General features: G+C 37.9%; 1 protein-coding gene across 4 annotated transcripts in view; it reads right to left on the bottom strand.

The window, feature by feature from the left end:
• FAT1 (FAT atypical cadherin 1) overlaps positions 1-22,778 on the bottom strand; it is a 116,802-nt gene that overhangs the window by 54,724 nt on the left and 39,300 nt on the right. For all 4 annotated transcript variants that reach the window (XM_062575671.1, XM_062575668.1, XM_062575669.1 and 1 more), the window contains exon 3: positions 22,063-22,377. In XM_062575671.1, coding sequence (XP_062431655.1) covers positions 22,063-22,377 — 315 coding nt within the window. The remainder of the gene's footprint in view (positions 1-22,062; positions 22,378-22,778) is intronic.

Genomic DNA, 22,778 nt, shown 5'->3' with positions numbered 1-22,778 from the left:
TATTTATTGTCACATACTCTAAACAAAGTTTCCTCCTCACTTCCTGTGTGAAGCTGGCCAAGCAACATCTCTTCTTTTCACAGGCTCTGTTGGAAACATCGTGGAGCTCTTAATTGGAAAGGAGTAACTCAGAAGCAGCTGAGGCATCTGCTCTATGGAGCAGAGACACTTGTAGGTGACTTCAGGAAGCACAGCGCTCCTTTCTGTCGACTACCTCTGAGGAAAGCCCACCTAAGCCCTGCCATGAAGCACTATTTCCCTGAGACTCATGACAGAGTTAAGGGAGAGCAGTAAATTTCAGCATAGCCACTAAAGGAGTTAGCGGTTCAATAATAGCTAGGTTGAGGATGGAGAAGATCTCAAAAAGCAGAGCAAATAATTGCCGCATGCCTCATTATGCTTGCACTTCTCTGAATATACTCTCAATATTCAGTGTGTACCTGCAGCACAACGTGAGAATTCATCTCTCTAGGCAGCAGCAAGTTGGAGGGCTGCTAACATATGGGAGCAGAAAGACAGCACATTTCAACAGCTTCCCATCCACTTTTTCCCCCAAGAAATTGCCACAGAGACTGTGACCACTGCTAATAATTGCCAATAGGAAAAAAATCACCTTTTCTGGGAGCATTCCAAACACAATTCCATCATGTGCTGCATTAACAAAATATTTAATTTCCTATATCATTTCCGTTAATTAAATTGGTTGCTACAACTCAGAAACAGGTAAGCAGATAAATATCAGTATGGATAAAATAAACATGCTTTGGTTTGTTAACACTTCCAACTTTTTTAACTGAGCATGCCACACAGTTCTGTTAAAACACTTCAGACTATTAACAGAAGGGTTTAGTCTTCACCATATACATCCTGTAAATTCAGCAGAAACTAGTGCCAACAAAGGAAATGTAACACTTCTGGATTTAGAATCACATACACATGCATGACATTCTTTGCACTTAACCCTTTAGCACTAGCCACTTTCCTAAGTGAAAATTTAGCTTGACTGAAGATTATTCCACTACAGTTTACGACTATAAAAGGTTGGATTATGGTTATCACTCTAAGATTTTCAACTTTTTACAAGTTTTGGAATATTCTGAATGTTAAATATTGTACTGACAGATTTCATTAGATTTTAAAGAGCTTTTCTGAACTAAGGCCATGATAAGATCCAGTGTTGCTATGAGAATCTTTGGGAGAATCTTTGGACGAAATTTAAGTCAGCTCCCTGAGACAGGAGTTAACATCCTGCTCTGCCTACTTCTTGAACTTTTTAGATGTAGTTCCCTTGCCTGTTTTTAGTAATCATTTAAGGATATCCTAACCCTGCCCCTCCCTCTACACATATCAATGAATAACCACACCTTTGCACACACCAAATGCCTACCCGCCAAAAAACAGCCCTAAGCTTTACTGTGTCTTTTCTCCTGTCCTACATGCATCCAGCAAAGCTGGATGTCCATGTCCATCTCCATCCATCTAGCACTCTGAACTAAAGACTCCCTGCACTTTTCCTTGTCTAATCAGCTGCCTGCACTGTCAAAACTATTGCAAATCTCTAGCTACCGCAGCTTCTGTGCCCCCCCCCTTCTAGAGCGAGAATTCTCAAGTCTAATAGAATATTTCTAAATACATCACAGAAGGCAACACAAGATGAAAGCTAAACTGCTATCCTTTAACTCACAGTACTACATGGTATTTGATTTACTCTTCTGCCACTTATCTCAGCATTTTGACAACCTGACTGTACTACCACAGCTGAGCACAGAAGTGACAAATAGAAGATGAATTTTAATTCATCTCTGAAGAAGTTTGTAAAACAGTATGTTCTGAAATCATTTTTACATTGTGTGGAAAATCTGTTCACTGCTGAACAAGAGAAATGAGTGCGGTCAGAAACAGATCACTGTAACAAAGCATTCTTTTTCTAAACAGAACTGTCCCAGGGAGCATCGCTTTCCCATTATATTTTCCTGTTTTCCTTTTACCTCTGCTTACCACAACACTCCCTGCCACCAGCAAGAACACCGAGCTCCAGTAATTTACATCACTAACCATTATTCCACTTGAGAATCAGTGCATACTGTAACAAAGTGGCAAGGTATGTCCTTTTCCATACTTGGGAAAACACAACTTTATAAAAAAAATGCTTCTAAGCTAATGATGAACAAATGGTATCTCCAGCAAACTGGTGAAATCTTTCCATTCAGTAGTGTTTCAAAACTCACTTCATCAGTAACATTTTCATAATAGCAGCTTAAACACTGAAGTCTTTGGATGAACCACAGCTTCTCTGCTTCACTAACTGAAGATGTACTATAATGTAAACTATATACTATAACTGTAAACATCCCTATCTTAAAAACAAAACAAAACAAAAAAACAAATACAATGAACATCTTATTGTTCTCTCTTCCTTCTGCCTGAGTTTACACTATGAGATATCTACTATTTGATGATGACTGTGAAATCAAAATAGTTACCTCTATATCCAAAGAGAATTCACTTCAGATTTGTATTTTAAACAGTATTAAAACACCAACACAGTAAAATATACAACTACAGCATTATGTAAATACAAATACAACTCTTAAATCCGAAACAAAAAATAGTATGAGAGCTAACATTAGCAAGGATTTATTTTAGAAGCATACAAGCTGTCATCTCAGAGCCTACCACATTACCCTCTGTAATGTGGCTCTTTGTGGCTGAAAAACAGCACATCACCAACATCCTCCATTCAGTGCTGAAATGGCAATCTTTTTAAAAACATTGTAAAACACTATAAAAGTACAAACATATTTTATTAATATTAGCGCTATATCATTAGACATCTTTATGGCACGAGGATCTCAGATACAGAAAAAAATAGCATAACAAAAAATGTAATCTTTGCAGGGGGAGGAGGAAAGCTCCAGATTTATTGCCTCACTGCTTATAGATTAAAACTTTCTCTCCTTACACATAAGCATGCATAGAGCTACACGCATTTGTGCATGCTGTTTTCATATGTGCTTTTGTTGTTTTTTCATATGTGTGTATGCTGTTGTGTGTTCACAGGCTTCCATAGATCTTCCAACCACACAGTCAGCTTTGAATAAAGAAACATCTGGGGCTTCTTTTCTTCTAATAGAAAAGAAAAACTTGTAATCAGTAAAGATCCAAATGGTCAAAATACATGCCAAGTCCACTAACTGCCTCCAATGGGTTGGACTGACATGTATGGTTTGAATGTAACATAACACTGCTTGAATTATAGTGTAAGAAAATAAACACAGTTTCTTTGATCTTTGAGTGCGTTGGCACTGAAGGCTTATGAACACAGAAAGCAGTTACAACATCGTTATCACTAACTTCAATAGATACAGATATTACAACTAAATATGATGAGGGAGGTCCCAGTCTTAGAGTTGCATATTGTTAATGAGATTTTTGTCTTCTTTGTTGACTGCAAACCCTAACCATTCAGCACCAGAAATGGTTTCTCTAAGCTGCACTAATGCAGCTACATCAGTTTAAGCCTTAGATCAGTTTACTTATTCTTTTATTATTTAACCTCCTGCTCCCCTAATTCCACCTCCAAAATGGCAAATTGCTAAGAAATGTTAAAAATAATTATCTGAGGTTTTCTTTACAATGTCTCAATACTTAAACTCTCACATTGATTTTTACAAGTATGGATTTTAAATTCACACATGACTGTAATGATAATCTAGTCTGACTACTGTGTTTGACAGGTGAATTACAGCATACTTTCTATAAACCAAAGATCAGTTATGGCTCTTCAGGTGATAAAGATGCTCTCATACCTGTAGGTAGAATTTCCTACTACTTATCTTCATTTAAGAAATAGTGTACTACATCCAGTTCAAGACATTGCTTTTGTCTGGTAGACTGAGAAGTCCACCATAATCATCAGTTTTCCCCCATAAAAGCTGTTAAATACTGAAATACAGTCATATCTTAGGCTTCTCTTTTATAACTAAACACATAGAACTTCTAAAGCCTTGCCATCAGGAAGATCTCTTATATTATTGTTTTGAACAGCTTCCCAATATTCCAACATTTTCTGAAAGAACGGACAAAATGATTGATGACCACTGTAATTTCCAATTGTTTTATCACTGCCACAGAAAGACAATTCACTCCTCTTTTTCTAGTGATTTCAAGTTAAACATGACTAACCGCTTATATTACAATCAGTGACCACTAAAAAATGTCCCCAAAATGCATTAATAATTCTCATTAAAATCTAGTAACAGTATCTAGTAAATAGTTCTCATTAAAATCTCAGACACAAGGAGAAAATACATAGAATGTGGGAGAGGGGACAGGCTACTTGAGAGAATTATAGGAGTGCAGTCAGAGTATGTGGAGATGTGGTGAGGAAGGCTAAGGCCCATTTGGAATTGAGTCTGGCAAGGGATGTTAAGGACAACAGGAAGGGCTTCTTCAAATACATCAGCAGCAAAAGGAGGACTAGGGAAAATGTGGGCCTGCTACTGAATGGGGCAGGGGGCCCTGCTGACAAGGGATACAGAGAAGGTACAATTACTGAATGCCGCCTTTGCTTCAGTCTTCACTGCTGAGGGCAGCCCCCATGAATCCCAGAGCCCGGACACAAAGGAGAAAGTCTGGAGAAGGGAAGACTTTCCTTTGGTTGAGGAGGATAGGATTAGAGATCTTCTGGGCAGGCTAGACATCCACAAATCCATGCACCCGGATGGGATGCACCCATGGGTGCTGAGGGAGCTGGCAGATGTTGTTGCCAGGCCACTCTCCCATCATCTTTGAAAAGTCATGGAGAACTGGAGAGGTGCCTGAGGACTGGAAGAAAGCCAGTGTCACTCCAGTCTTCAAAAACGGCAAGGAGGAGGACCCAGGCAACTATAGGCTGGTCAGCCTCACCTCCATCCCTGGAAAGGTGACAGAACAGCTCATTCTGGGTGTCATCTCCAGGCACATGGAGGAAAAGAAGGTGATCGGGAGTAGCCAGCAGCGTTTCACCAAGCGGAAATCCTGCTTAACCAATCTGATAACCTTCTCGGATGGAATGACTGGCTGGGTAGATGAGGGCAGAGTAGGGAATGTTGTGTACCTTGACTTCAGCAAGGCTTTTGACACTGTCTCCCATAACATCCTCCTAGAGAAGCTCAGGAAGTGTGCATTAGACGAGTGGACAGTGAGGTGGATTGAGAACTGCCTGAAAGGCAGAGCTCAGAGGATCGTCATCGGTGGCACAGAGTCTAGTTGGAGGCCTCTGGCTAGTGGCGTCCCCCAGGGCTCAGTACTGGCTCCCATCCTGTTCAACTCCTTCATCAATGACCTGGATGAGGGGACAGAGTGCCTCCTCAGCAAGTTTGCTGATGATACCAAGCTGGGAGGAGTGCCTGATGCACCTGAGGGCTGTGCTGCCATTTAGAGAGACCTGGACAGGTTGGAGAGCAGGGCAGAGAGGAACCTCATGAGGTTCAACAAGGGCAAGTGCAGGGTCCTGCACCAAGGGAGAAATAACCCTAGGCACCAGCACAAGCTGGGGGCTGACCTTCTGGAGAGCAGCTCTGCAGAGAAGGACCTGGGAGTGCTGGTGGATAACAAGATGACTATGAGCCACCAATGAGCCGTTGTGGCCAAGAAAGCCAATGGTATCCTGGGGTGCATTTGGAAGAGGGATGTGGTCCTGCCCCTCTACTCAGCTCTGGGGAGGCCTCATCTCGAGTACTGTGTCCAGTTCTGGGCTCCCCAGCACAAGAGACACATGGGGCTACTGGAGGGAGTCCAGTGTAGGGCTACAAAGATGATCAGAGGGCTGGAGCACCTGCCCTATGAGGAATGGCTGCGAGAGCTGGGCCTCTCCAGCATGGAGAAGACAAGACTGAGGGGGGATCTTATCAGTGTGGACGAGTACCTGAAGGGAGGGTGTCAAGGGGACGGGGACAAACTCTTTCCAGTTGTCCCGTGTGACAGGACAAGAGGCAATCGGCAGAAATTGAAGCACACGCAGTTCTGCCTGACCGTGAGGAGGAATTTCTTCACTGTGAGAGTGACGGAGCACTGGAGCAGGTTGCCCAGAGAGGTTGTGGAGTCTCCTTCTCTGGAGATATTCAAGGCCTGCCTGGATGCAACCCTGTCTAACATGCTCTAGTTGACCCTGCTGAGCAGGGAGATTGGGCTAGATGATCTCCAGAGGTCCCTTCCAACCTTACCGATTCTGTGATTCTATGAATTGTCGTGAATACTTTTCAAGAGAAGTGCTGCAAAACTGATTATATAGTCCCAAAGAAACTAGTGATGAGCTAAAAACACATTAAAGGGCTGCAAATGCCTCTTGCACTCAAGTAAATCATTTAGAACCAATTATATCTATTATTTTGTCCAAGAATCGACAAATGTAAAAGTGGTATCACTTCTCAGGAAAAATGTTGAAAGCTCTGATTCTTCTTTCCACTCTCTTAGCTTCATACTCTCACCACTAACTAGAGGGTGCTTGCTTGCTCTCTCCGGCCTCTTGAATGTCATGTTTTGTGGCACAGTTGTTCACCTAGAACAAAGATCATTTCTGCCTGGCACAGCCTGATGCTTAGGAGACTTTTCTAGGGAGTTTAAATACTTCAGAGGATTAAATAGGAAACAGCATGTAGTTTTCCACTTCACCTTTGAATTTTATGATCAGGGTATTTTGCAAAGATCAGTTACACCACCCTGAATAGCTAGCTTTAAAAAGAAAAAAATAAAAGGGCGACCTGATGTTGTACACTGTGCTGAAATCAGAGCTTTCCCTTTCTGTTCTGTAGAGCACAATTGCAGTCAACTGATCACTCCTTCAGAGCTTACACGCCTTTCCCCCTTCATTTTCCACAGGTAGTAGTTCAGGCCACCAAGATATTCCCACTAGTTTACAGGCAGCTAGTTAAGCCTCAGGCTGAACCAGCAAAATGATTTATCAATGCTTTATTTGAGCAGACTTCATCATTTGTTTTCCAGACCACTTTATTTTATTTAGGCACTTCCTGTTTCAGAAGCAGAAATATACACTGTGGATTTCATGAGAAATTCTCAAGAATCATTTTTGGAACACTAATCTCAGCTGAATTACGCCTTGCCCTTTGAATGGTACTCCACGAAAAGTAATGTAATCAATAATTGAGGTATCTCAGTTCTATCCAGGTCAGGAGTGCATCAAACAAGGATAACTAGCCTAGTCCATAAGGGCTTGCCTGCGTCAGCATATTAGATGTTTAATGAAGTGCAATACTATCAGCAATTATAAGTTTGACACATGTTGTCAGGACAGGCTGCAAACTTTTCTTAAAGAGTGGGTTAAAAGTTACTTATCAATCCTATGCCTGATATTTCATAGCACCAGTCACAAAGTTCATCAGTAGCAAAGCAGTTTAATTATTCAATTCTAGCACTACAAAGTATAATAATTTTATATGTGCACCTCACACTAAGACTCACTTTCCTAAACTATTTTAACAACATTCAGAAAGAAAGACCTTGAATTTGATAATTACAGTACTCATTAATCATTTTAATGATTGTAAGCAGGGAGTAAAGACAAACAGTCCACCAGACATATGGTATAGGTTGGAAAAAAACACTTTAAACAAACAATTAAGTCATTCAACACAATAAACATTGTGGAGCTTCAACTTGAATACTAAAATCTAAAAGCTGTGTCTAGGGACCTTATCATTATAGGAAGTTGCTCAAATGCATCCTCCGTTAACCATGTAGTTTTGTTAGTTAACGATTTATAGTTAACTATGCACGTTTGAGTACACTAACTAATTAGAGTTTTTTCAGCTTATATTTTTTAGAGAAGTGGTATAACTTCCTCTGCAGTTACTCTTTTACTACTAAATCTACTTGTGGAATAATATTCTTCTAGTAGGTTGGTTCTCTTGTACACGGGGGGGGGGAAGAAGAATTAAAAACTAAGCCATGAGCAGTATCAGATGAAGTAAGGAAAAAACAATACTTAATAAATAACAAAAATAACAAATAATTTCAAGTGGAAAAATAACAAAACTCAAATATGATTATACAAAGGAAACTAATGCCACTAATGATGAATTTCCTGTGGAATCAACTTTGATCTTATTATCAAGAGAACACTAAATTTTTGTTATCTTTTTGCTCCCCTTGCAAAAATACTCTGCCTTCAGCACCATCTGGTATACTAAAGCCACACCCATTCAAAGGTCAAATTCCTTTGGTAATTAATTCTTCCAGAAGCCTCATCTTCATCATTCTCCTTTATTCTCTCACTTCAAGCCATACTATCTTCAATAAGCAAGTGCAGAGTTATTTCCATAAAGTCTCACAACACCTTGAAGATCACTTCAAATTGACATAATCTTACTGTGTTGATACTACTTAAATGAAAAAAAAAAAAAAAAAAACCACACCACCCTTGCTCTCTTTTACAAAAATTGCCATTTTTCCCCTTGACTAAAGGAAATACCTTCGCAGTTTACTGTGGCCAGCACTGAGCTGTTATCATGTTTTAAAAACAAAAACAAAACAAAAACAACTCCCCCCCCATCAGTTGAGAGAAATATTTAAGAGCAATGATTACAGGACTGAGGTTAGCTTCAAGGGTCACTTCCTCTGCCTCAGATGTTTTTCAGCTTCATGATTAACCTCCCATAAAATTGTTGCAACACATGTATGGATTAAAGAAGACTGTGCCAAATTCAAAGTCAGAAAAGGAAAAGACCACATAAAACTCTTCACACTTCACTTTGCTGGTAAAGCTATCGGCAAATACTTGCTCCAAAATGCAGACTTGCTAAACAAAAGTTTGAAATCAAACTTCCTGGTTTGAAGTAATTCAAAGTCTGTATGAATGGCAACTTTCTATTCAAGGAAACAACTTACAAGCTTTAATACAGAAATTTTTAAAATTATTACTGCTAGTCAAGAATATCTAATTTCAAACAGAACCATCAGAGCAAGTTTCCATGTTGGCTGTTGCCTTGCTGTCAATATTGCTCTTACACAATTCAACTATCTCACAGAACATCACTGCGCTTTGTAATTACAGCATAGAGATAATGACAGCATTAATTGAGAACAACTAAGCAGCATGGCAAACTACTGAATCCTTTTTGACATTTAATAAAGTCTACAAACAGCAAGATGTACTATAGGGAGAAAAGTAGAAAGTTTAACAACACTAGAAAAACTGGTTTTTGCAAACTGAGAACAGCACAAGAAGCCATCCACTGTGTACGTGAGAGAAAAGGTTTTAATATAGCTATCTCCCACCTTTGGTGGGCCAAATTCTGCTATACTGTACTCAAGATAACCTTCGGTGGGCCAAATTCTCTTCTTAGCTAAGTCAGTTGTATTAAAACTTGTTGGAAAATTACAGTGGTATAAGTGAAATAAGAAATTAAAGTGTCTGGTTCAACATGCAAGTATTTAGTATTTAGCATACTATAATGAAGAAGTATCTTTTAGAAAAAGTTTCCAAATGACCTTACAGGATGCCAGAAAAGTCAGAGCTACTACTTTTGTATGTGGTCTCTTAGTGCAATGTCCTTGGATAAAGAACATTCGAGGATGGGTTTTTATCTCAGTTATCTTAGTGCATCTAGGCATTTACAGTGCATTTACACAAGGGTAAATAAGAACACCCTCTGGAATGAAACATGTACAGCCATCACAAAGTAGAATCCTTTTATAGTTATAGTTTTATAGTTATAGTTTTATAGTTCACAATTCCATTACAACACCATACGAGTGTTTGGTGTCACCACATTAAAAAAAAAAAAAATAGTAGTGCAGGCAAGGCAGGGGAAACACACAAAATAGCATTATGTATTTAAAATGTTAATTTTAATCTAGATAAAACATTTGACCTTCTCAGATCAGTTTGTATTTTATAAATTGATATTTTTATTCACCTAAAATGTTATTTTAAAATACAAAATATGAAAAATAAATAAAACGTACTTATATGATCTGCAGAGAGAGGGTAAGAGAATAGCTAACTCACAGCTAGAGACAAAAATCCAGGACCGTGAGATCACAAAAACATGGATTACATCATGGAAAGGGCAAATTCATCTTCAAAACCTCTGTCGTTAATTATTTATTATTTTTATCTGCATGGCTTTTTTTTTTTTTAATTAATTCAAGCTATGAGGATTTTTTTAAGAAAGCTCCTCAGTACCAAAAGATCATTGGTCTTTCTTTGCCAACTTCAGAAGCTGAAATTTAGAAACAGTTTTCTGTATTTGAAAATGCATGCAAAATTGAGAACATGCTTCCTTAATAAGCCAGCAAAACAGACTTGTATTTCTACTGCTGAAATACAGAAAAACTTTGAAAGACTTGAGCTAGGTGAATTAAAGAATGCTATTTGAAAGAGCCTTTCTGTAAGTTTATCACAGCTCTGACACTGGAATGAAAAGATTTTTCTTGAAGGAGGTGAGACAAAGAAAGAGTAGCATGACAGAAAATACATGAAGTGATCTTACACTATCAGTAAAAACAACTCATCCTTTTCTGAAAGAGATGCCTTATTCCAATCTTAGGATTGTTCTCAATATGTGGATAAATGGGCTATAAATTATTATTTTGAGATATTTCTGGGTTTTAAACAGCCATGAGCTAACCAATAATAATCTTGCAATATTTTTTGGCTACATATTTCAATCTTTCAAATGGAAGGAAAGTTAGGGCAACAGTATAAAAATTCTGTGACATGTCATTCTCCTTATTATCTTTTCTCCTTTGATATTAAGAATGGCTTATGATGACATACATATTTAGAAAAATACAGAGGAAGTTGAAGTTCAAATAAGAATATTTATATTTCTGACAGCATTACAGGTTTTGTTTTGAGGCACTAACAGGTTTTGTTTTGAGGCACTAATTACCTAGATAGCTAAACCCTAAAATATCCAGTTTCCAAATGAGTATTTGGAGATTTATACAGTGTATTAATTTTATGTTTTAATTGCATGTTACTTCCTGTATTTATGAGGCAGAATACTACAAGAACAAATCTGGAATGCACTGCTATCTTTTAGTAAGTTCCTACTAGTAAAGGGAACTGATTTTGTAACTGGATCACACGTAAAGCCCTCCAAGCAAAACTCGACAAAGACAATCACAGACTGGTGCCAAAGGTCTTGTTTCAGTGCTATGAAAAAAGAAGAGGAATTTTCTAGCTGACTGTTGGTTTCCCATAACTGTGATCACACTGTGAATTTTTCAGCTTGAAGATTTTTATTCTTTCAGGTAGAATTACTTTTTTGCTGGGATTGATCTTTTACCATCACTATTCAAAAAACTTGCCAAGCTAAATGCAAATATGGGGCACTAATTTTAATTTAATAATCTTAACAGAAAAAATATCAGTGTTTATACATTTATTAGATACAAAAACTGTATTAATGTTACACTACCTGGAGAGCAAATCAAGGAAAAACTGGTATGTGTGAAAGCATTATACCGTTTGAAGGTGCTACTATGCAAGTAGCTCATAACAGAATCTGATTATTTTCTCTTTCCTGGTTACAATTACAATTTCCCACATTACATATTCCAGTTCAAAAAAATGCATGACATAGCGGGAGTATGTCTCCATCACCACTCTGCATCAGGTTACGTGAAGGTAGAGTAATATCTTGGTTTCTTGGTAAGAAACCTTAATATATATATTTTTTAATTCCATTTTAAATGCTTTCCTGGAAAGATGAGGCAGAGTATGGCCTAAAGTTTTTATGCAGTTCCAGGCACTGAAACAGAAAAGAGGAAGGACTGCTGTGCTGTTACTTTACTTCTTTATTTTTCCCAGCTCCTACATCTTCTCTTTTTCTAAAGCAATATAACAGAATAAATTAAAAAAGGCCCAAATACAACCATCTAAAATTTAAAAGTTATCTTCACATAAAGGTTCACAAATGGTTTTTAAAATAACTCTCTCTGTAGTACAACGTTTTCAGTCTTTTCAAGGGCTAAATCATTAGACGTTATAAAGCAGATGTGAAGACCCTACCAGAAATCTTACAGATATAAACTTGTTTTCCTAGTCCCAAAAGAGAACTGGTTGAAAACCACTAGTGTAGTCACATTACTTCAAGTGCTTGAAACAATATTTACAAAGGAAAACAAAATTAGTTTTATGCCAAAATAAATTCTTTGTAAATGTATGTCTATACAAACCTTTGGCTATACATGTAATCCTTCCTTGTCAGCAAGTTTCACAAACATTTGTGTTAATTATCATCCCATTTTCCAAAAAGATAAAGAAAGAATCTGTCCTAAAACCAGTGTAACTGAATATATTTACTCTCTCAGCATTGTTCAGATTATTCTCATATGCTCAGATTTGTGTGACATGAATGAGTAATAATTGAGCCTGGTATGGCTTGACAGCTAAAGTAGTAACAAAAAAAAAACCAATTTCACATTTCGGGTTTTTATTTATCTCTAAGTCACACTAACATGTAATGCAGTAATACTTGTTTTATTCAAGTTCCAAAATGTTAGGTCAAAAGGAATAAAAAAGCACACATAGTTAAACAGAGATTTCCTTTGTTAAAATGAAGCATATTGTGCGGTCACTGGCCCTTCATTTCCTCACTAAGTAATTCTCCAATGTTATCGGAAACCCTTGGAAGTTGTTTGCAGCTGTACCCATTTCCTATTTCACTTCACTCAGTCTCCAAATCAGCAACATACACACACTCACAAAAATAAATAAATAAATGAATGCTTTGAAGGTTAGGAACAGTGTAAATTGATATAATCATATGAAGTAGATGATTTGCCCATTGGCAGTTAGCATTTTATAACTTCACAAAGCTCTGAAGATTGTTAGAGGCTAATAAACGAAGAGCAACATCCATACACTCAAAGCATTACGAAAATTTTAATCTTTAACAGAACTTTTTTTTATATATTAGAATAGTATCCTATGGTGAGATTGCACATATAAAAATGTTTTTAATTCAGTATTTAACTGGAAGGTTGACAATAGCTTTGTAATGCATATTTTCAAGAGTCGTAAGATCTATGAAACGAAGGCTGCTGCAATCCTAAATTGCTATAGGATCAATTTAGTGTAAGTACTTTCAAAAACTTGAGAGAAGAGAAAGGAGGGGGAGGGAAAGAAAGAAAATAAGAGCAAAAGGTACATCAAGTAACACCACATTCTGTACAAAGCAGTTTTAGTCACTCTTAAACTAGGAAATTCTGGAGTTAAGACTGCCAAATCATCTTAATTTGCCTATCTTGTACGTGTGCAGTAAGATACTCAGATTCGGGCCTCATTCTGCAGTATGTTCTGAAATGGGCACTCACTCCCTGTTTCTGTCAGACTTCCTTATGCAACAAATGTCTACAGATCTTATCTAAATAGCCTTAGACCAACACCAAGGGATTACTAATTTCCTCACAGGAATATTCATGGTATTTTCATGACAATACCTGAGTTTTTCATAACTATGAATGAATTTATCTTCACAACACTCCCAAACAATTGCGTAGTGTAATAATTCCTATTTTATACCTTCAAATTGAAGCACTGGGGAGTTAAGACTCAAAATTCATTTAGTAATTATCCTATCCAGGTCATGAAACCAAATCTAGTTTTTAAAAGGACACAGCATTCTGATATCAAGTTGTGTTAAAAGCACAGAAAGCTATGCTTTTACACTCAGCATTCCTGCAAATTTGACTCAAAGTTCTTATATGGGGCAACAGCAAGGGACCTCATTCACTGTCACTGCTTTCAGTTGCTGCACTAGGTGAGCTCTGCCTCCTGAAGACAAGGTTATTTGCTACTCAGCCCTGACTCTTTCCCAAACCAAATCTAGTCAATACAAGGAATGCAGCACTCCTGAGGGGCAAGGGGTTGCAGTGGGTAAACAATCTGGCCAGAAGAAATTTTATTTCACAGAATCAAAAATTATTTCCAGCCTGCATATATGGACAAAGTAATGCAAAAGAGTACAGAAGATTTTCCCTCACCATATATTGGTGCCCGATTAGGAGTCCAATGCTCAGTAATACTCACAAGCACTGGAATGCCTTTCACTTTAGTAGTACAGGCTTGTTTCCAGACGCCTTAACAAAGCAATCTTTCAGATATCAGCTATATAAAGCCTGTATCACTGAGGAGTAATCATCTTTTAAAATCATGGCATGGCAGAGCTACTATATCCCTAAGAAAAGAGATGCAGAGTTAGGCCTGGGGGAATTCAGCTAGCTCCTTTTGTTCAGGGAGTTCAGTTTAATGGCTCTAATTCTGCAGTAATTAACAATGCGCTCTTCAGCTCTCAAATTTCCATGTTTTGCATATGACTTGCTGAGTCATTATGGTTGACCAGTTAAAGCTGAATTCACAGGGAGTTTGCAAAGATAAAAATACAGAAAAACTACAAAGCACAGGAAGTGATAACAGAAAAAAAATCCATTTTAGTCCCTTAGAAGGTCTGAAGTTCTGTAGAACTGCAAGTATACATTTTAAATTGCAAACTAGTTTGTATACTGCCTTTATCATTCTTACCAAGTCCAACAACAAAAAAAATTTTCTATTTAATGCATGCTCTCCTATTCCATTTCTCAAGCAAAAAAAAAAAAAGGATTTTTTTTTCAATTCAAACGAATATAACAACTCTGTCCTGAACTGGCACTATCCGATCCATTTCTAAATCATTAATCCAATATACATTAGCATTTAGCTATCATGATCCATATATTCATTTTATTATGAATCATCATTCATAAACAGCTCATATAAATGTACACTTATAGACAATGGTATCATCAGTTATTCCTGGCAGATGCCCTACTAAATATTTGCTCCACCATCTAGGAATAACTACAATTATGCTGCCAATTGCCATGCATCAAACCTCCCCAAAGTAATAAAGAAGATTAAGATACTATAATACAAAAGCATAATAGATCAAATAAAAATACATCTGCCCACTGAAAATGACTGTTCATGTCAAAACTAAAATATTCAAAGTTCACACAAACACAACTGTGAATGTGACTCACTGTGTGTATAGCTGAACAGATAAGTACAATCTGTTTTCCAAAGCACTATTGGACTTGTCTAGAAACCAAAGGAAATCAGGCTCCCAGGGAGACCAGTGTGGACTTTATGTAGTTGTCTAAAGTTTTGTGGGGTTTTTTTGTTTGTTTGTTTGTTTAAAAAATATTTAACTATTTAACATCCAGATCTAAAACAAATACTACCTGAGCATTCAAAAATTCCATTATGGTCTGAGTCTGAAATAAATGTACTACCTTTACTAGGGTTATTAAAACATCTGCAGAGATGAGAGACTAAGATTAAGAAATTGATTGTTTCATATTTTTCCTTGCTTATTCTAGGTACATGAATACAGTCCTTTAAAAAAAGCAGATGATAAAGTAAGATCACCTCCTTGAGGGAAAGGATTCCAGTAAGATGTAAAATTTTACACATTTGCAACTAGATTGGAGTTGAACCAATGGCTTACAGTTGAAACACCTTCTTGCTTGCTCCCTAAAGCATCCACTATTTGCCCATTTCTTTGCTGCTTTCTAAGACAGAACCGATGGATATTACCCATACTTGTGTCTAGGTGGGCAGGCTGTTTGTCAAATTTTATTTGTACAGAGAGATTTTAAGAAGTTTTTATAAACATTTCCCTCTTAAATGCCATACCTGAAATCTCAAGCAGTGGCAAATTATGAATAAAACACCTGGGAAAAATACACATTCTTATTTCTCAGTTATGTTTTCAAGTGAGCACATAGGTAGCTTTCTACTTTTCACTAAGATCTTTACTTTGATATTAACAGCACAAAATTACAACAGGGCTTCCCAACATCTTAAAATATAAAGACCAGCAACTAAAGGGCATTCTAACAACTAAGTTTCAAACTCTTTGACCTTGTTACAATTACAAAGTGTTAAAAAAAACCACCAACAACTCACACACACAAGCAAACAAATCTTACCTATAATAAAGAGTGAAAAATCACAACTCTCTACTAGACATACTAGGAAAAAAGTCAGAGCTCCAAATTACAAGACTCAGAGTTTGCCTACTTTTATATAATCTTTAGACCAATCTGTAAGTGCTGCTAAACAAATCTTCCTACATCCTCAGTGCAATTGCTCCAGCTTGAGCAGTGAAGTTAATTATAGTGGTGGCACTATCAAAATAGCTACCAAGGACTGCCAATGTCAACTTCTTCCATCTAAATACATTAGAGGGATTCAGAGCCTTTTAGTTTCGGTCAATTACTTCCCTGTTTAAGAAAGCCAGTGTCACTCCAGTCTTCAAGAAGGGCAAGGAGGAGGACCCAGTCAACTATAGGCCGGTCAGCATCTCTGGAAAGATGACAGAACAGCTCATTCTGGGTGTCATCTCCAGGCACATGGAGGAAAAGAAGGTGATCGGGAGTAGCCAGCAGAGATTCACCAAGCGGAAATCCTGCTTAACCAATCTGATAACCTTCTCAGATGGAATAACTGGCTAGGTAGATGAGGGCAGAGCAGGGAACGTTGCGTACCTTGACTTCAGCAAGGCTTTTGACACTGTCTCCCATAACATCCTCCTAGAGAAGCTCAGGAAGTGTGCGTTAGACGAGTGGACAGTGAGGTGGATTGAGAACTGCCTGAAAGGCAGAGCTCAGAGGATCGTCATCGGTGGCACGGAGTCTAGTTGGAGGCCTCTGGCTAGTGGCGTCCCCCAGGGCTCAGTACTGGCTCCCATCCTGTTCAACTCCTTCATCAATGACCTGGATGAGGGGACAGAGTGCCTCCTCAGCAAGTTTGCTGAGGATACCAAGCTGGGAGGAGTGCCTGATGCACCTGAGGGCTGTGCTGCCATTCAGAGAGACCTGGACAGGCAGCAGAGCAGGGCAGAGAGGAACCTCATGAGGTTCAACAAGGGCAAGTGCAGGGTCCTGCACCTAGGGAGAAATAACCCTAGGCACCAGCACAAGCTGGGGGCTGACCTTCTGGAGAGCAGCTCTGCAGAGAAGGACCTGGGAGTGCTGGTGGATGACAAGATGTGCCCTGTGGCCAAGAAAGCCAATGGTCTCCTGGGGTGCATTAGGAAGAGTGTTGCCAGCAGGACGAGGGAGGTGATCCTGCCCCTCTACTCAGCTCTGGGGAGGCCTCATCTCGAGTACTGTGTCCAGTTCTGGGCTCCCCAGCACAAGAGACACATGGGGCTACTGGAGAGAGTCCAGCGTAGGGCTACAAAGATGACAGAGGGCTGGAGCACCTGCCCTCTGAGGAATGGCTGCGAGAGCTGGGCCTCTTCAGCATGGGGAAGACAAGACTGAGGGGGGATCTTATCAATGCAGACAAGTACCTGAATGGAGGCTGTCAAGGGGACAGGGACAACCTCTTTCCAGTTGTCCCATGTGACAGGACAAGAGGCAATCGGCAGTAATTGAAGCACACGCAGTTCTGCCTGACCGTGAGGGGGAATTTCTTCACTGTGAGAGTGACGGAGCACTGGAGCAGGTTGCCCAAAGAGGTCGTGGAGTCTCCTTCTCTGGAGATATTCAAGGTCCACCTGGCTGCAACCCTGTCTAACATGCTCTAGTTGACCCTGCTGGGCAAGGAGGTTGGACTAGATGATCTCCAGAGGTCCCTTCCAACCTTACTGATTCTATGATACTTAATTTTAAGCTACTCTGCAAGATGTTTAGTAAGTATATACTATCCTACACTAAATATTAGATATAAAGCAGTTACTGTAACTTAAATATTTTCCTACCATTGTGTTCAGGTTGAGCATGACAGTAGTGCAATTAATCTCTGCACTGATTCTTTCCTGCAAATAGTGCTATGATAACTGTTTTTATTTCACTTGGCAAGCTCATATGTACAGCAGCTTTTTTTCATTACATGTGAACTCCAGAACTAAAGAAAATGATATTTTGTTTGTCTGTTTTGATCAAAGGTCAGCTACATCTGAAAAGATCACCAAATATGTCATATGATGTAATGTGTTAAATTTCCTGTTTCAAACAGCAATATAGCATTTCTACATACAAAGGTATTACAATTTATTTTCAAAAATTTAATAATTACTTTAAAATAAAGTTTTTTTTTTCAAGTGAATACGAGTATTTACTGAAGAGAAACTGACCTCCTTCAGAAGTATGCAAATACCACTTCTACTAGTAGCACTTTTTGGTAACAGGCTCATTTAATCAACCATTCTTGTAGTGAAAATAAATCTCCTTTCTGTGAAAACATGAGCTACCCTAGATAGGTCCCTTTCAATCATTTTCTCCATCTCAAAATTCAGGATTGTTGGACAAGGAAAAGACACCTTAGTTTAGAGGCTGTAAGGGTCTATAAAGGAACTAGCTACTTACAGAGAGCAGAAAACAGTATTTTACTTGATGTAGGTTACATTTAGGTTATTGCTATTTATTATCTGTATTACTATGACATGCAAGAGTTTTGTCAGGGCACGTGATAGTGTTATGGCTCATCACAGTGTTAATTCTATAAAAAGACCAAAAAAAACCAGATGATCCACGACCTGGAGAGGAAACAATAGCATAGTATCAGTTGAAACGTATTTTCAGCACTCACCACCTATTTTAAGCCTTGTCTCGACTTGGATGGAATGCTGTTACTAATAATTTAATTATTTATGACTTCAGTACTTGATTTGCCTTTGAGGCTGCACAATGACCCAAAGTAACAAACATATAATGCATTTGATTCTTTTCCTTCAACACCTTCAAAGTTGTTATCAGATACAGTTAAAGACTTAATCCATATTCCAGTTCTATCTCCCCTTTGGCTGGAAATGAAACTTGGGGCCCTATGAAGGTTTCTCTCCCTTTAACAAATAGCTTACAGTGTGATAGCTGTCATGAGGGCAAAAAGGGGTAACATGGCCGTATAAGAAAACCGGGCAGGATATGATCTCACTAATGCATCCAGTCTAATATTCTTTTCAGCTAAATCCTATTTTAATTAAGTGAGAGAGTAAACTACATTCTGCACTGTAACTATCATAATAACTAATGTTTTTTAAAAGAGCTTTTCAAACTCTGCAACATTCCAATCCCAGTGAAAGAGCTTTCACCTTAAATAAGACCTATTCAGGTTAAACATACTTGATTTGTAAGAGACAGAAGAGAGACTTGGCAAGTAATAAATCTGATAATCTCAATCCAAACTCATCTTGATCACTACATTAGTATCTAGGGTAGATTGACAGTTGCAAACCAAAGGTGCAGGAAAACACAATACAGTCCCTTTCATCCCATGAAATCCAACTTCCTATACAATATATAGACAATATATATTTATGAGCCAGTCATTTGCTTTTCACCGAACTTATCTGAATGCACTCTGGAAACACAGCAGAAATCAGCTAAAGAGGTGTCTCCTTTCTTCCATCCTCCTCCACACACTTTTTCCCCTTTCCCTCTTCTGCATGTTTATTATGTTTGTCTAGCAAGCATTACAATTTTAACAGTAGCAAAGACACCAATTAATTTACCCATTCCTGTGATTTAAACTTTTTTAAAAACCAACACTTTTCCTTCTCACAAACTCATGTTCTGAAATCCATTTATTTTCTTTTGTTTTTCCATTTAATATGGGGCTGTGAAGTACTTTATAGTGATTCCTTACTTGTACTGTATGCATGCAACAATAAAAACAAAGATTTGTGTGAGGAGAGTTTCTAGCATTAGTTTTCTATTGAATGTTCCTTATCACTTCACCATCCACTGTGTAAGCTCCCGCAAGCTAACTTTCTAACTTAACTGAGACAGTTTTCAAAACACAATAGCTTCCTGCCTACAAACTCTGCTTGAAGACAAGTCACTTAATCCCTTTCTGCCTTAATCTTTCCATCTATAACACAGGAATCAAGGTGTTTCTTCAGCTCAAAACTCAGGTGAGGCAGATTCCAAATTTTGTAACAAAGCGCTTGTGTAAGTGCTACATAGTGATATAGAAGGCAGAGAAGAATCAGAAAGGACAAGAATAAACAGAACAGAGAAGAGGAGAAAACATGGTATAAAAACGTGAGGAAACAGCAACAAAAAATAACCGGCCAATGATACAATCAGGAATAAATGCAGGCATGTTCCCTTGCAATTAAAGCAGACAGTTTTTTTCAATACAACTTGCAGGTGAGTTTACTCCCATTTTATCTTTATGACTGATTGAAATAAGAAATGCTTGAGCAGGGGGGTTGGACTAGATGATCTCCAGGGATTCCTTCCAACTTTACCAATTCTATGATTCTATGATACTGAAGTAGAAGAAGGGAGACAGTATTTTTGAGAATAGAAAGAGAGGAGAAAGAGAAAGAAGAGACAGAAGTGAGGAACATTTTTTTTTTTCCTTTTGAGTTAGAAGTAAGTACAGAAAAAGAGAGAGAAATTGAAATAAAGATCATTAATAGTTACTGCATTCACTTTAAAGTGCTTTATGAATTTGTACTGTTCTACTTCCCGTTAGGCAGCCTCTGTTCTAAAACCAACACTTCCCTAAATATACTATTTAGTTTTAGGCCCCAACTATTCTAAGTATCTGTTGCTATGACTATTTCATGCATCCTTCTTGGCAGTATCTTCTCGTATAGATGCAGCATGTGATGGCAAAGAAATTGTTGTCACAAATAACCCAAATGACATATTTGTGTTTGTACTCAAGAGCTTTGCTGACAAAGCAGTCTCAGCTGCTACAGCAGGCAAATTTTTCATACCCTATGAAACAGTATTAAGGCTATAATCTAAACACCACAACCTTCAAAACATACTTTTAACCCATAGTTTTACCTCTTTAGATTCCCTGCAATTCCCTCCATGAATGAACGACAGCTAAACAGAAAAAGGCCTGTATTCCTCCCTGTTACCTACTGTAAGAGACTAAAATTACTCCCTATACCTATCTAGCACACTCCCAGTCTAAAACTCTCTGGATTCTTAATAGGAATTTGTGGTTGAATGAATCAGAAGCATCTCCTGAAATGTGCAATGTGAAATAGTATCTAAACACATCATATGAAAAGCTAATTTGTGCCCTGCCCAGCAAAATATAATTAGTAAGTACCTCTTCACCCTTAGAAAACATTTGTAGGGCAGAAAAAAAAACAGTATAGGTACTGCTTTCTCTGTGTTCATTCACAAGCAAAGGATGGTTGGCAACCTTTGCATTGCTTTTAAGTCCACTGTGCAGTTTCAGTTAAAATGGAGTATTCAATTTCATGTCTTTCTGCCCTGCACACATTTTCAGTATCTGTAATTCAGAGTTACGAAAATGTCACTTGTTTCTTGTATTTGTACTTTGCTATTGAAACCTCAGCTTGTTTTTTCTGAAGCTTTACAAACTATTGAACTAAGACTCTTTCTTTTCATTGTATACCAACCACAGTTACAGTCATCATCATCATCATCTAGATTTTGTATGTCTTACAATGGCAAGAGTTACTTACACAGATAGCCCTTTCTGACTGTGGGTCAAGCAAGTTTACAGTTATAAAATAGCCAGCATTGTGACAAAAATCCATACATGAAAATTTTAAGGAGCCTGCTAAGAACACTGTGCCTAGTAAGTTTTAAATCATCTAGTATTTTGCTTCACGTCAGGATTGCACTTTTGAAGGAAATCTCCCAATTGTCCCTACTGGCTAAGCTTCGGTTCACAGTATGGACAGGTTTCAGAAAACATGAACCAGATTCCTTTTTGATGAAACAAAGCTAAAAGATATACTACAGGAATATACTTATTGCACTCCAAATGCAATTGCGCATTGCTCAGCCTAGAGCAGTGCTACTTTGAACAAAACCTCCCAAAATACGTATAGTGAGGACGTCAAGTACTTTATTTAAACTGTTTCACTCCCAGATCCTCTTCTACTGGTCTGTATGACTTACTCTCATCAACCCAGCCCAAGATACCAGGTAATATCTGTAACCATCGTGAAAGTATGGTTATAACATTAAACTAGAGATCTTGATTTTACTCGTTTAATGTATTTACACAAAATAATTCACAGATTCATTCATATTTAACACAAAACACTATGTTGTACTTACCAGTTTTGGGGTTTATTGAAAAGAACCCCTGTGGATTTCCACTAGTAATCTTGTAGGTTAGCTTCTCGCTTGAGCTAGAATCTGGATCAAATGCCTCAATCTGAACAACGGACACATCTTTAGGAGAGTTTTCCATGATTTCTGGGTAGTACACTGGCTCTGTCGTCTGAGGAGCATTATCATTAACATCCCCAACTTCTATGTAGATTTCAATGAAAGATGATAAAGGCACAACACCTTGGTCTGTTGCATAAACAGTTAACCAGTAATGTGAAGTAGTCTCACGGTCCAGTCGATCAGCAGTCTCTATAATACCTGTTAAACAGGAAGAAAAACAAATAAAAAGCTCAATAAACATAAAGAAACATGTAGAAAAAGAGTAAGAAGTTAAAAAAAAAAAAAAAAAAAAAACACTCAAGTTCCACATAACTGAAATCGCTTCTATAAGCGCTGCTTATGTGTACATACGAATTAAGGTATGTACACATAAGCAGCGCTTGGTATCTACCCTGTATTAAGGTTAACCTGAATCCACAAAAATAAGCTTACTAAACTTTTTCCAGCAGTCATGCATCACAAACACTAAAACAATATTACTTAATTTTATTTTCATAATTTGAGATTTATCTGATCAATTAACTATTCATAAAAGCTGTTTTGCCTAAAAGACTAACCATAATGAGTAATTTGTAGCATTTCATTTGAATGACACTCTT

Source organism: Rhea pennata, chromosome 4 (assembly GCF_028389875.1).
Source record: "Rhea pennata isolate bPtePen1 chromosome 4, bPtePen1.pri, whole genome shotgun sequence".
Taxonomy (NCBI): domain Eukaryota; kingdom Metazoa; phylum Chordata; class Aves; order Rheiformes; family Rheidae; genus Rhea; species Rhea pennata.
This window is presented reverse-complemented; position numbering and strand designations above follow the sequence as displayed.